General features: G+C 51.0%; 1 protein-coding gene across 2 annotated transcripts in view; it reads left to right on the forward strand.

Moving 5' to 3' along the window:
* Positions 1–12,959, forward strand: part of CDC42BPB (CDC42 binding protein kinase beta) — a 110,641-nt gene that overhangs the window by 82,394 nt on the left and 15,288 nt on the right. For both annotated transcript variants that reach the window (XR_010839371.1, XM_059058195.2), the window contains exons 19-26: positions 1,616–1,764; positions 2,079–2,173; positions 4,025–4,104; positions 8,239–8,328; positions 8,627–8,704; positions 10,311–10,416; positions 11,058–11,194; positions 11,757–11,896. Coding sequence is in view for 1 of the 2 variants with exons in the window: in XM_059058195.2 (XP_058914178.2) it covers positions 1,616–1,764; positions 2,079–2,173; positions 4,025–4,104; positions 8,239–8,328; positions 8,627–8,704; positions 10,311–10,416; positions 11,058–11,194; positions 11,757–11,896 (875 nt within the window). In the remaining variant the exon portion in view is untranslated. The remainder of the gene's footprint in view (positions 1–1,615; positions 1,765–2,078; positions 2,174–4,024; positions 4,105–8,238; positions 8,329–8,626; positions 8,705–10,310; positions 10,417–11,057; positions 11,195–11,756; positions 11,897–12,959) is intronic.

Genomic DNA, 12,959 nt, shown 5'->3' on the forward strand with positions numbered 1-12,959 from the left:
CCACGGCATGTGGGATCTTCCCGGACCAGGGCTCGAACCTGTTTCCCTTGCATCGGCAGGTGGATTCTTAACTATTGTGCCACCAGGAAAGTCCAGAACACAATACTTTTGAAAACATGGACAGCTCATAATTTCATTGAAAGAAAAAATACCGCTGTGTTCTTTGCTCCACGATTGGAAAACATTTTCATTTTTACATTTATAAACACCAATTAGAATGTGCAGTAAATTTTTTTGTTTCTATTTTTTTCTTTTCTTCCAGTTATGTTTACAAGTACACTGGCATTTATAAACTGCATTAAATAAAGTTTGTGCACAAACCTCATAAAAGATGAAAATATGTCCCTTTAGCAAAATGGGATTGTTGAGATTCTTTTTTTTAAAAAAATTTATTTATTAATTTTTGTCTGCGTTGGGTCTTTGTTGCTATGCGCGGGCTTTCTCTAGTTGAGGCGAGCGGGAGCTACTCTTCGTTGTGGTGTGGTGGCTTCTCTTGTGGCAGAGCATGGGCTTTAGGCACACAGGCTTCAGTAGTTGTGGCACGTGGGCTCCAGTAGTTGTGGCTCGCGGGCTCTAGAGCACAGGCTCAGTAATTGTGGCACACGGGATTAGTTGCTCTGCGGCATGTGGGATCTTCCCGGACCAGGGATTGAACCCGTGTCCCCTGCATTGGCAGGCAGATTCTTGACCACTGCACCACCAGGGAAGCCCCCCGTTGAGATTCTTGTTGCAAAATACAGTGTGGATAGTTCTTCGTGTTGAAGGACTAACTGGATGAGAATGTCCTTAGAAGTGTATTGTCCTTAGAAGTGTGTTGTCTGTTCACTTCTCCATTCTTGAGAAAGTTCCTCTAGGATGGAATCCCCTGAGCCTTCTCTCAGCTTATCAGTCCTGCTGTCACCACTAGATGGAGCCCTGCTCTGCTCTTCCATACCCTCTTCTGATTGTGAACCATCTCCCTCACTCTGTTTTCTCCTCTTTCTTGTTATGGAGGAAAAATGAAGAATTCTTAACCGTATTCAGTGAAAGCCTAAAAAAAAGTCTACAAGATAATCTCTCCAGATTTCTCTTAATGTTCTTGAAAGTTGGTGAGATACATCAGGCAGCTCAGTAAGAAAATGGAAGAATGCTGTCCTCAAGCTGGTTTATTTCACTATGGCTTCAACCTTCTAGGTCATTCCATCATTCTTCCTTTCTGTTATTATTTTACTCTTTTATCATAGGTAGGAATAATTGGTGAGTAATGACATAGTTACTAAGATGATGAAATAGCAAAATGTTTCAAGACGTAGGAAAAATAAGATAACTGTGATCCTAGAATGTAACTTAAATTTGTAAGAGTGTAGAGGAGCCATGTAGGAATTACACTATAGGATCAGTTTATTCTTAAAGAAAAAAAAAAAAACCCATAAATTTTATTCTTTAGAAGACCTCTAAGAAAGAAGTCACAAAACTAAAATTGGATCCCATGGACTTTAATAACATCTGAGAGTTGATACTTAAATATAATAAAAGCTTAAGATTCAAAGAAGACGAATTACTTGTTAGCATTAATTTTGTTAAATAAGTAAATAGCTTAAGGATGTGTTTTTAATATTTGAACCAATCCCTACAGGATCCCCTTTGGAAAGTTCGCCGTAGTCAGAAGCTGGACATGTCTGCACGCCTGGAACTGCAGTCAGCTCTAGAGGCGGAGATCCGGGCCAAACAGCTCGTCCAGGAGGAGCTGAGGAAGGTCAAGGACATGAATCTCTCCTTTGAAAGGTGCCTGCGGGGCCTTGGGCCTCCCGGGGGCTGGCACTTAGTCGGTGTTCAGTTAGACCTGGGTGCACGGGTATGTGTGAGCACTTAACCTCCTGGGGGCTGTGCTTATTTATTAGTGTTTTCAGGAAAAAATGAGAGCATGAGAGTCTGCAGTTTTGAAGTGTATGAACAGGGGTACTTGTCGTGCCTGCCCTGCCGCTTTCCCAGTCACCTGGTTAACCCCACCCCCACCCCCCAACATCTTCACACTCTCTGAGCCAGCACGGAGATGACCTGGGCTCTGGGCACTTAAAGCTGTTTATTTTTCATTTTAGCAAACTAAAGGATTCCGAAGCCAAGAATAGAGAATTAGTAGAAGAAATGGAAATTTTGAAGAAGAAGATGGAAGAAAAGTTTAGAGCAGATACTGGTAAATTAGAATCAACACGTCTGAATTTTTTTTTTTTAATTAATTTATTTCTGGCTGCATTGGGTCTTCGTTGCTGTGTGCAGGCTTTTCTCTAGTTACTGAGAGTGGGGGCTACTCTTCGTTGCAGTGCGTGGGCTTCTCATCACGGTGGCTTCTCATTGTTGCAGAGCACGAGTTCTAGGCACGTGGGCTCCAGTAGTTGTGGCTCACGGGCTCTAGAGCGCAGGCTCAGTAATTGTGGCACATGGGCTTAGTTGCTCCGCGGCATATGGGATCTTCCCAGACCAGGGATTGAACCTGTGTCCCCTGCATTGACAGGCAGATTCTTAACCACTGTGCCACCCAGGGAAGCCCCTGAATTATTTAAATATAAACCTTTTTTAATGAAATGGTTTTATTTTAGATTTCGTTTCTTTTAGGTTTAATAGTTTTTAGTTACATAAAGAAAGCACTTAGCATAATTCCAAAGTCCAAATTCTCAAGTAGAGTTCGTTCAAAGATGCCTTCTCCAAAGGTAGCTACAGATTTTGTTTGGTTTATTCTTCCTTTGTTTTACCTTGAAAATATAAAGCAAATACCTGTACCTGTATAGACAGTTGTGTCCCCCATGACTTCACAAAGGCCTGCCCTGCTCTGTTCTGTGCTCGGGCGAGGCCACAGCCCTCAGCTGGTCCTGGACCCTTCGCCCAGCACAGCACAGCACCCTGCTGGGTGTTGGGCTGTTCTGGTCTCTTGCTGTCACAGAGTGCTGCGGTGAGTAGCCATGTGCATATAGCATTTCCCTTTTCTTTCCGTGCATTTTGGGGATAGATTTCCAGAAGTGGGATTGCCAGTCAGATGTTAAGCATGCATACACTTGGCCTCAACGGTGCTGGATTCTGCTCCGATGCTTGTGCATCTGTGTCTCCACCACAGTGCAGGCGAGGGTTCCTGCCCCAGAGCCTCGCCCACAAAGTGTGATCGTACCCTGAATGGGTGAGAAGTTATCACCACATTTGCATTTTTTCTTATGGGCAAGATTGGATGTCTTTCCATGTGTTTGAGGGCTATTTGTATTTCTTACTCTGGTGATTTATGTATCTGTGTTTTCTGCCCATTTTTTAAAATTCAAGTTGTGGCTTTTTAATTTTTAGGAGCTTTTTGTATATTGAGGACTAGAACCTTTTGTTTGACAGAAGTTGCAAATATTTTTCCTTGTTTGTCTTTTGTCTTTGTTTATGGTTTTTTTTGCTGTTTTTTTTTTTTGTTTTGCCAAGTGTAAGGTGTTTTTATTGTTTTTTTAAAATTTTTGTATGTCAAATTTATCAGTTTTTTCCCTTTTTTGAGTCACAGGGCAATACCCCCAAGTCTCCAGTTGCTCAAGTAACTCGCCCATGTCTTCTTTTGACACTTGCATATCTCACTTTTAACATTTAGATTACTGACCTATCTGGAATTTACTATGATGTACAGTTTGAGGGGCGGACCCCATTTTATCTTTTTCCTGTGACTAGTTAGTTGTCCAGTACCAGTTATTAAAAAGCTCCCCTCGCTACTGATTTCAGATGTGAGTCTTATCATAGATGAGGTTTAATTACCACGGGCACTGGGGGCTCTTCCTGGATTTTCTCCCCTGCTCATTGTCCGTGGGCAAGACCCCCGATTCTAACTCGAGAGGCTTTAATGAATCTGCTTTAGTATCTGGTAGGTCTCTTCCCCCCACCCACCTCCTCATTTTTAGAGATTTCCAGATAGTCTTCCTCAGTTACTCACTCAGATTTATCAGTTAACTGACAGAGAATTGATATCTCGATGACAGAGTCTTTGCACCTTAAATTTTTTACCTTGACTAGTCTCGTTTTGTTCTTACAGGACTCAAACTTCCAGATTTTCAGGATTCTATTTTTGAGTACTTCAACACTGCACCTCTTGCGCATGATCTGACGTTTAGAGTAAGTAATTATTTTTTTAAAGTGACAGATGAATTGATGACAAGTGAGAAACCGCTTACTGTGATTTGACTGCCTGCGGGGCCGCAGACCCACAGTACGTTGGCCCCTGGCAGTTTAGCTCAGCTGTGCCGACCCTGCAGTTGACCAGGGGCTAAATGTGTACGGTTGGGAGCAGTTAGGGTGTTTGAGACGTTCACAGAGAGGCCCCACAAGGTAGGTGGAGGGTAGGAGAGTGCTTGGCATCTTCCGGGAGGAAGTCCACACTGGCCTCTACCTGTGTGCTGAAGATTTCAGGCAGTTTTTAAACCACAAATTCTCACGCTGAAGAATAGCCGGTCGTGTTCCCGTTTTAGTGCGGTGCAGCCTCGCCGGGGCGGAGGTGGGTGGCTTGGAAGGACAGTCCGGCCCCGGCCCGTGTTGCGGTCCCGGTGCTGGAGCTCATCGCCTCTGCTCAGGGCGACCCGACCGCACAGGAGGAGCCCCGAGCAGCCCCTCCAGCTTGGGGAGCGGCCACTGGTCTGAGTGGACCCCGCTTCCCTCCCCTTCCGCTGCGCACTCTTCACGTCGCTCTGTGGAGGCAGGGTGGTCTCTGCAAAACTGCAGGGATGGGCCCTTCCCAGCAGCCCCTTCAGGCAAGCCGCAGCGGGAAACTAGTGAAGGGAGAGCTCATTGATGGGACTTCTGATGTGTTTGCCATCGCTTTTGTTTTCTAACTTTTTATTAGAAAATTTCAAACCTGCAGGAAAGTTGACAGAATAGTACAGTGAACATATGTGTCTCATCTGGCACGTCGCTGCGCTTGCTTTCTCTCTCTCTTGCTCTCTCTCCACACGCACGTGGACCTTTTTCCCCTGAGCTTTGAGAGTGGGTTGCAGGCATCCTGACCCCTAATACACTCAATACTCCAGCGTTTCTTTCCTGAGTTGAAGACGTTCCCCTGCGTATCCACAGTGCCGTCACCACGCGGGGATGGTTTGCACTGATGCCGCAGCGCACAGCCGCCTTCCCTCCAGCTCAGGAGCCAGAGCTCGTGTCTCTTCAGTCTCCTTTAATCTGGAGCCGTGCCCCTGTCTCCCCCACTCCCCACTTTGGTGTTTTTTGTGGTTTTTTTTTTTTGTAGTACGCGGGCCTCCCACTGCTGTGGCCTCTCCCGCCGCGGAGCACAGGCTCCGGACGCGCAGGCTCAGCGGCCACGGCCCACACGCCCAGCCGCTCCACGGCACGTGGGATCCTCCCAGACCGGGGTACGAACCCGCGCCCCCCGCATCGGCAGGCGGACTCCCAACCACTGCGCCACCAGGGAAGCCCCCCAACTTTGTTTTTTTTTGTTTTTTTGGTACGCGGGCCTCTCACTGTTGTGGCCTCTCCCGTTGTGGAGCACAGGCTCCGGACGCACAGGCTCATGGGCCCAGCCGCTCCGCGGCATGTGGGATCTTCCCGAACCAGGGCACGAACCCTCGTCCCCTGCACCGGCAGGCGGGCTCTCAACCACTGCGCCACCAGGGAAGCCCCTGTTTTTTATAGCATTGATATTTTTGTAGTGTCTAGACCAGTTGTCTTGTACAAGGCCCTCCACTCTTCCTCTTGATTAGATGTGGGTTGAACATCTTGATGTGAACTCTGCGCGGGAGATGGTGTGTTCTCCCCGTGAGCGGAGGCCAGTTTGCTCAGCACTAGGGACGCTAAGCTTCTTGACCCTTAGGTGGAGGTGGTGTCTGCCAGACCAGACCCCACCCCGGGAAGGGCCCTGGGAGCAATCAGCGGTCACCGTGGGTTAGCGGACGACCGTGATCCTTGCCTAGATCAGTTGTTAGAAAATCCAGGTGGATCTGTATTGCCCCCACCATTCTGGGCACACACCTGTTTACATTCACCTGTCAAGAGGGTTTTTTTAATCAAATTTGTGATGCTACCTTTTCCCCGAAGTCCTCAGCTTTTAAGAGGCAAGTACATGCAACCGTTCACACCCGCGGTACGTACAAAACCTGCCGCTGCGTAGCCTGGTGCCTTCTCCTGGCCCTACACGGCCAGACGCCGTCGTCGGGGCAGATACAGACTCCCGAGAAGCAAACACTCGGGTTGTTAACGGAGGTGGGGTGGGGGTGGGGGCGGACAGCAGTGGCTTTTCTGTAACACTGTTGGACAGCGTAGCAGTCCGTGTGGCGGCAGGTGGTTTCTGGCTCGGGCCTTCCATCTCCGTGGGCGGCCAGCGGAGTGGGTTCAGCATGGTGGCAGAGGCTCTGACCTCAGCCTCAAGACTGCAGCCAGCACCCTGCCACTTTCGTGCTTTAGTCCCTCACCACCCTGTGCTTTAAGTAGGAAGGACATTTACGGATGGAAAGAAAACAGTCCTTGCTCAGAGTCTGAGTGCTAGGAGGGTTTCCAGACACGAGAAATGTCTGACTGAAGCCTCTCTTCTGCTTTCCCCTTATTCAGCTTGCTGTTTATACTAGAAATGTTTGCCACAATGAGTGAATCAGTACATTTTCACTCAAGGTTGTGTTTTTTTTCTTTTTTTTAAGGAGGCTTTCTAAAAAAAATTTATTTATTTATTTATGGCTGTGCTGGGCCTTTGTTTCTGTGCGAGGGCTTTCTCTAGTTGTGGCAAGCGAGGGCCACTCTTCATTGCGGCACGCGGGCCTCACGGTCGCGGCCTCTCTTGTTGCGGAGCACAGGCTCCAGATGCGCAGGCTCAGTAATTGTGGCTCACGGGCCCAGTTGCTCTGCGGCATGTGGGATCTTCCCAGACTAGGACTCGAACCCGCGTCCCCTGCATCGACAGGCAGACTCCCAACCACTGCGCCACCAGGGACGCCCCTCCCGCAAGTTTTTATTGGGTGGGAATGATGATTTTGTTCCTCCCGTCTGTCGCAACCGAGGACTCTGTCTCCTCCTCCTCCTCCTCCTCTCTGCCAGCCTCTTGGGAAGAAGGAAGTCACCGCCGGCGCCGGCTCCCCGCGCCCTCACTCACATCAGCAGAGTGGCACTGGACGTGCACCTCTCCTCCTCCTTCATTTGCATCCTTTTGACTAATTAACCAACAAAATGAAACTAGTGGGGCTGTTACACGGCTAAAATTAAATTACCTTATGTTCTTTTGCCCTTCATTTATCTAAAGATGGAACCGTAACTCATTTAACATACCTTATTTATGGGAGAAACTTGCTTATATTTGTAGCTAATTGATCTACCCTTTCCCTTGTGAGTTTGCTTACAAATTCAAATATTGGAGTACACAGTTGTACATGTGTTTTTTGTGTATGTGCTGCCTTCCCATCTGAATTTGGCTCCTTAGACAGCAGCCTAATTAATTCGAGCCATTGGAAAGTGTTTCTCTGATTTAGTTCAATGGGATTTCGATTCGGAACACAAGATAACAGCTGTAAACTGCTCTTGTAGGTACCTACCCAGCTACTTCTGCGTCACATTTATGAAGCTTTGTAAACTGTATATGTGCATCTGTGTAAATCGTAATTGCTGGTGATGAGGAAATGTTAGAATCAGGAACACTCATGAATGTGAAGTCATTTTTAGGTGGTTTTAGAATGCAGCTTGAGCTTCAAGTTGTGGAAGTAAATTGGGAATCTTGAGTTATCAGAACAGAACATTGCTTCCCTGCGTCAGAGCTTCCGGGGAAGTTCCTGCTTTGGGTCACAGGTCCATAGACCTGTTTTGACGTTAGTATTTTTTCTCGATCCCTGAGTTGAGGTTATGGAGCAGGTGGCTACTTGATCTTAGGGCTCCTGAGTGCAGAGTAAAATCACTGCTGAGTGATCTCAGAGGGTTGGCAGCTCCCGTTCCTGCCCTTAAATGGCTGGGGCTGGAGGGTGGGGGGGTCTGGGCTGCAGTCGGAGGGTGAGGCCTTTGGCAATCATTGTGACTTGTCAGAGTCCACCCTCCCACGCGGTCGCCACCCCAGCCGTAGAACGCTGTGGGCAGAGGCCTCGGAGAAGGTAGGACAGCTGTGAGTGAGGTGGGGTCCGTGGCGGGACGTCCCAGGACTAAGGACCGGTGCTGGGACCTTAGGTCCCCAAGGAAATGCACTTTTTAAATAAAGAACATGTAGTTGGAGTCTAAATTCTGCAGAATAAGCTCTTTTATTCCCACAGTATTTCTCTGCCTTTGTTTTCACAGACCAGCTCAACTAGTGAGCAAGAAACACAAGCTCCAAAGCCAGAGGCACCCCCACCAGTCTCTGTGGCCACAAGCACAGAACAGCAGGAGGTGAGAGCATTGCCCTGTTGATGCCCCGAGAGCCCTGGGGTCTGCCCCCTGCCCCCACGTCCACGCGCCTCGCGGGCCCTCAAACAGAAGCTGCCCTGATGCCTCACAGCTTGTCACTCCAAGCCCGGCTTGCGTTTGAGAATTACTGTCAGTGCATCAGCCAGATGAGGGCTGCTTTGACAGGTGTCTCAACAATGTAGTAAAGTAAAACGCAGGACCGTTCATTATTAATCAGTTCTGCTGTGTAAGAGCTGTGCTGAGCTAGGACAGTGCTCACGTGTCCACGCTTGTCCCCCAGGATGTGGCTCGGGCCCCTCAGAGGCCACCCACCGTGCCGCTGCCCACCGCACAGACCCTCGCTCTGGCAGGACCAAAGGTAGGCGGGACCTTGCTCTTCCCCGGGGGGCCTTCTCGGATTTAGACAACTTCTGTGGAAATAAGACAAACTTAGTATTTTCACATACACAGTAATGTTTTGTTCTGAGTAGTGTGTAATCCAGAAAGCATTAGGACCCTGTGTTTTCTATACTTTTAAAACTATATATATTTAAGTAATTAATTTCTTTGTTTACTTTTGGCTGTGTTGGGTCTTCGTTGCTGCCCGTGGGCTCTCTCTAGTTGCAGAGAGCGGGGGCTGCTCTTCATTGCGGTGCGCGGGCTTCTCATTGCGGTGACTTCTCTTGTTGCGGAGCATGGGCTCTAGGCGCACAGGCTTCAGTAGTTGTGACACGCGTGCTCAGTAGTTGTGGCTCGCGGGCTCTAGAGCGCAGGCTCAGTTGTGGCGCACGGGCTTAGTTGCTCCACGGCGGGTGGGATCTTCCCGGACCAGGGATTGAACCTGTGTCCCCTGCATAGGCAGGCGGACTCCTAACCACTGCGCCACGAGGGAATCCCCCTGTGTTTTCTTGATTAAGCCAATGAGACATGAATGCATTTTAATTGGCTTATTTCAGAGTTTAACCTCCCCGGCCCTCTGTCTTCACTCCCCAGACCGCATTTCTTAGTCCACTGGTAACCACTCTGTGCTCTGTGTCCATTAAGTCCCTTCTGCACATTTGTTCCCATTTATATGGCTGCACTTTGAGCCTCCGAGAACCACGTGGTTTATGGGAGGCACTTCTTCCTCAGCGTAAATGGAATTCTGCTCAGTGTGCAGCTTTGTAACTTGTCTTTTTCGTAAATGTATCTTGGAGAGCTGTGCCATCAGTATGCGTGGGTTCAGTGTAGGTCATGGCTTCGAGGCGTGACAAGGTCCTGGTTTCAAGCTTAGCAGGTGTCTGGCCTTACGTACTAGATGTTTCTTTTTCTTTAACGTAGACATGGTCTTTTTTAAGGCTTCAGTCACAGACAGCCATGCCAGCTAGAGATAGGGAGCTTGATTTTGTTTGAGACCAGCTAACAGCTTGGCTTTTGGACTGTGACTCTCGTGGCATCAGGGATCAGACTGCTCTCTGGGTTTTGTGCTGGTCACTCCCTTGCTTCCTACAAATGGAGCCACATCTTCACGTGCCTCTGAAATGAATCCTTTCATTTGCCGTGTTAAGCTTCATGGACGCTGGCTGGGCTTCTCATTCCATTGTCCGTGGTGTCCTGTGTCTGCTCTCCCGACAAGGAGCATTGGGTCTTTGCAGACTCTTGCTGGGAGGAACAGCCCACTGTAGGTGGCAGCCCACTCCAAGACATGGCCCAGGCCAGCCCCAGAGCCTCTGGCAGGCAAGGGGCTCGGGTCACCACGGCACCCCAGCCCGGCCAGCCTCGCTGGTGTGGGCAGCGAGGGTCCTCACTGAAGGCCGCACGTGTGGACTCATTTTCTGGCTCAGGCTCCGTGCGTGGGGTCACGCCGGGAGCCGCGCACGTCGTGGTGAAAGCGTGTGGCTCAGCTTTTCCAGGGTGCACTCCAGTTGTTGGAACGCTTGGTTACTAGCAGACATGTCCCCGGTCCCCACCGCCCACGTCTCACCGCCTTGACCTTCTTCCCGCAGCCGAAAGCGCACCAGTTCAGCATCAAGTCCTTCTCCAGCCCCACACAGTGCAGCCACTGCACCTCCCTGATGGTGGGGCTGATCCGCCAGGGCTACGCCTGCGAGGGTGAGTGCGGCCCACGAGCCGAGAGGGGCCGGGCGTGGGAGTCACGGTGAAGGCCGGCGAGGCCAAGGGCAGCCTAGCCGTGAGGGGCCCAGGGCACATGCTCCTTCTCCGGCGTTAAGAGCGCTCGGTGAAGGTCTCTGAGTTGCGATCATGCTGCAGCGGGCAGCGCGCTGCTCTGGGGCGACCAGGGTGTCTGTTGGTCCTTTGTTTGTTACAAAATGCAGCATCCACATCCCGTCCATGACCGTTCTCCAGGATGAGGAGAAGCAGAGAGTAAAAAGGACTTTAGGGTCTTTCACTCTCAAGTCATTTGGAGATAAGCACCACTGTCTGGTCTCTTTTCTTCTAGTTTGTCATTGTCAGCATTTCAGGCCTCTGTGCTGTGCCCTTGCCCTGTGCTGGGGCTGGGCGGTCACGCGTGGCCAGCCGAGGTCCTGCGGTGGGAAGTGTGACGAGCCTGGGGCCGGAGCCCCCGAGCACAGGCGCCAGCCCCCCAGCGGGTGCTAGTGAGCGTGTGGAGAAGTTGCTTGATGCCAGTGGGAACTGCCCTAAAAACCGTTTCCTTCTTGGGGTGCCACGCGTGTCTGTGGCCGCTGCTGCTGTGGGGGCACAGGCCCGACAGTGTGTCTGTGCTTCTGCAGTGTGCTCGTTTGCCTGCCACGTGTCTTGCAAGGACAGCGCTCCCCAGGTGTGCCCCATACCCGCCGAGCAGTCCAAGCGGCCTCTTGGTGTGGATGTGCAGAGAGGCATAGGAACGGCCTACAAGGGCTACGTAAAGGTAGGACATTCCCCCCGCTGCCTGCCCAGGCAGGCCACCCAGCCTGGTGACCCACGGCCATGCCCAGCTGCCCTGGAAATCGGTCCCTTTGCTGCATGAAGTGACCCACATGCCGGTCCTGGGAGCCCTCCCCTCCTGGGGTCCTGAGGACCCCCCCCGAAACACACTCAGCATCAGCTGGGGCCTCTCGTCCCCACCTCCTGGGCTGATGCGCTTAAGGTTGCAAAGCCAAGTGCCATTTGAAGGCGCTGTGCCCGGCCCAGCCTTCCACGATGCTCCACGTCTGCTGTGAACACACCCACATTCGTTGAGCTGTGTGCACTGTCCCCTGCGTCACCTTTTGTCGTGGGCGGAGCCCCTCCGCAATACTGCCCAAGTCATCCTGGGCCCAGCCCCAGCTTTGCCACCGGCCTGGACTGGCCGTGCAGCAGCTAGGAGTGGACCACTGCACAGCAGCCGCCTCCAAGAAGTCTCCTGGGCCTGCCACCTCCACTTCCTGCTGCCCAGCCGTGTTGCGGCTGGCACCCCTGGCCCAGAGGAACATGGTTACTTTGATCTGCAGGTCCCCAAGCCGACCGGGGTGAAGAAGGGGTGGCAGCGGGCCTACGCAGTGGTCTGTGACTGCAAGCTCTTTCTGTACGATCTCCCCGAGGGCAAGTCCACCCAGCCTGGTGTCGTGGCCAGCCAAGTCCTAGACCTCAGGTCAGTGTGGTGTAGTCTATCCTCGTTCTAGGAGGTTTACTTCACTTATATATCTGAGAATGAGCGTTTGTTGCCTGGTAGTCTTTAACCCCATTTCTACCTTCATGCCCTTAATTATTGGGCAGCTCCAAAAACAGGTGCCTGCTAGAAACTTTCTTGCTGTGAATGTTTTTGCCCTGAAAGATTTGCCAAATAGGCATCTAATAAGAAAACTACATACCCAAGAACAAGGAGAAAAGATCCCAGAGACACATTGCACAGCCTCAGGTAGTCTGTGCTCTCTGTCTTCATGAGCCCTTGTCTTCGTGTGGCCACAGCGTTTGCTGAGTGGCACCGTCTCTTAGGGCTTCCGTCTCTAGTTAGATGCGTTGCTGCCATCAACGTACAAAAAGGCACAGCACCCTTCCCTCCCCACCTTCTCTGTGGTGAACTCTCTGAAATGGATGCAATAGCAGCGTCATGAGGTACGGGGGTTGTTGGGGAGGTGAATTTAAGCAAGTGAATAGACAGGGTGTGCTTAGCTCAGAGCCTGGCGGGTGGGGCTGCTGTCACTGCCGCCATGTCCTCTGCTGGCAAGGTGGAGTGCCCGTCCCTCTGTCACGCACTCCCAGTGCCATGCGGTATGGCACCTGTCCGGGGTTAGGGCCCGGCCTGGAGCTGCACTCTCCAGCATCGGTATTCGCGGCAGCCACGGGGTGGGCTGCACAGCTGGGCACCGGTGATTTGCAAGCGTCCCCGGGTGATCCTGCTCGTCCCCCGCTACACGCACGTGTGCACCTGGCCCAGCAGTGACGAGAGCACTGGCAGGTGTCCCGAGGCGTAATGCTGCTCGTAGCCCAGGGTTTAGAGCGAACTGCAGGAGATTTATCTCAGCACTTTTTATTCCCGTTTATAGTCAGGTACAGGCCAAAGCTAAGATGTGGTGTGTTTGTACTTGTGGAGCAGACTGGCACAGTATAGAACAATCATCCCGAATCATTGAAACGCATGCAAGATTCTTGTATTTTGTTTGTTGGCTTTGTCATTATAAGCGTTTTCTTAGCCTGGTGGAGGCGAGGAGCCT

Source organism: Kogia breviceps, chromosome 3, assembly GCF_026419965.1.
Source record: "Kogia breviceps isolate mKogBre1 chromosome 3, mKogBre1 haplotype 1, whole genome shotgun sequence".
NCBI classification, from domain to species: domain Eukaryota; kingdom Metazoa; phylum Chordata; class Mammalia; order Artiodactyla; family Physeteridae; genus Kogia; species Kogia breviceps.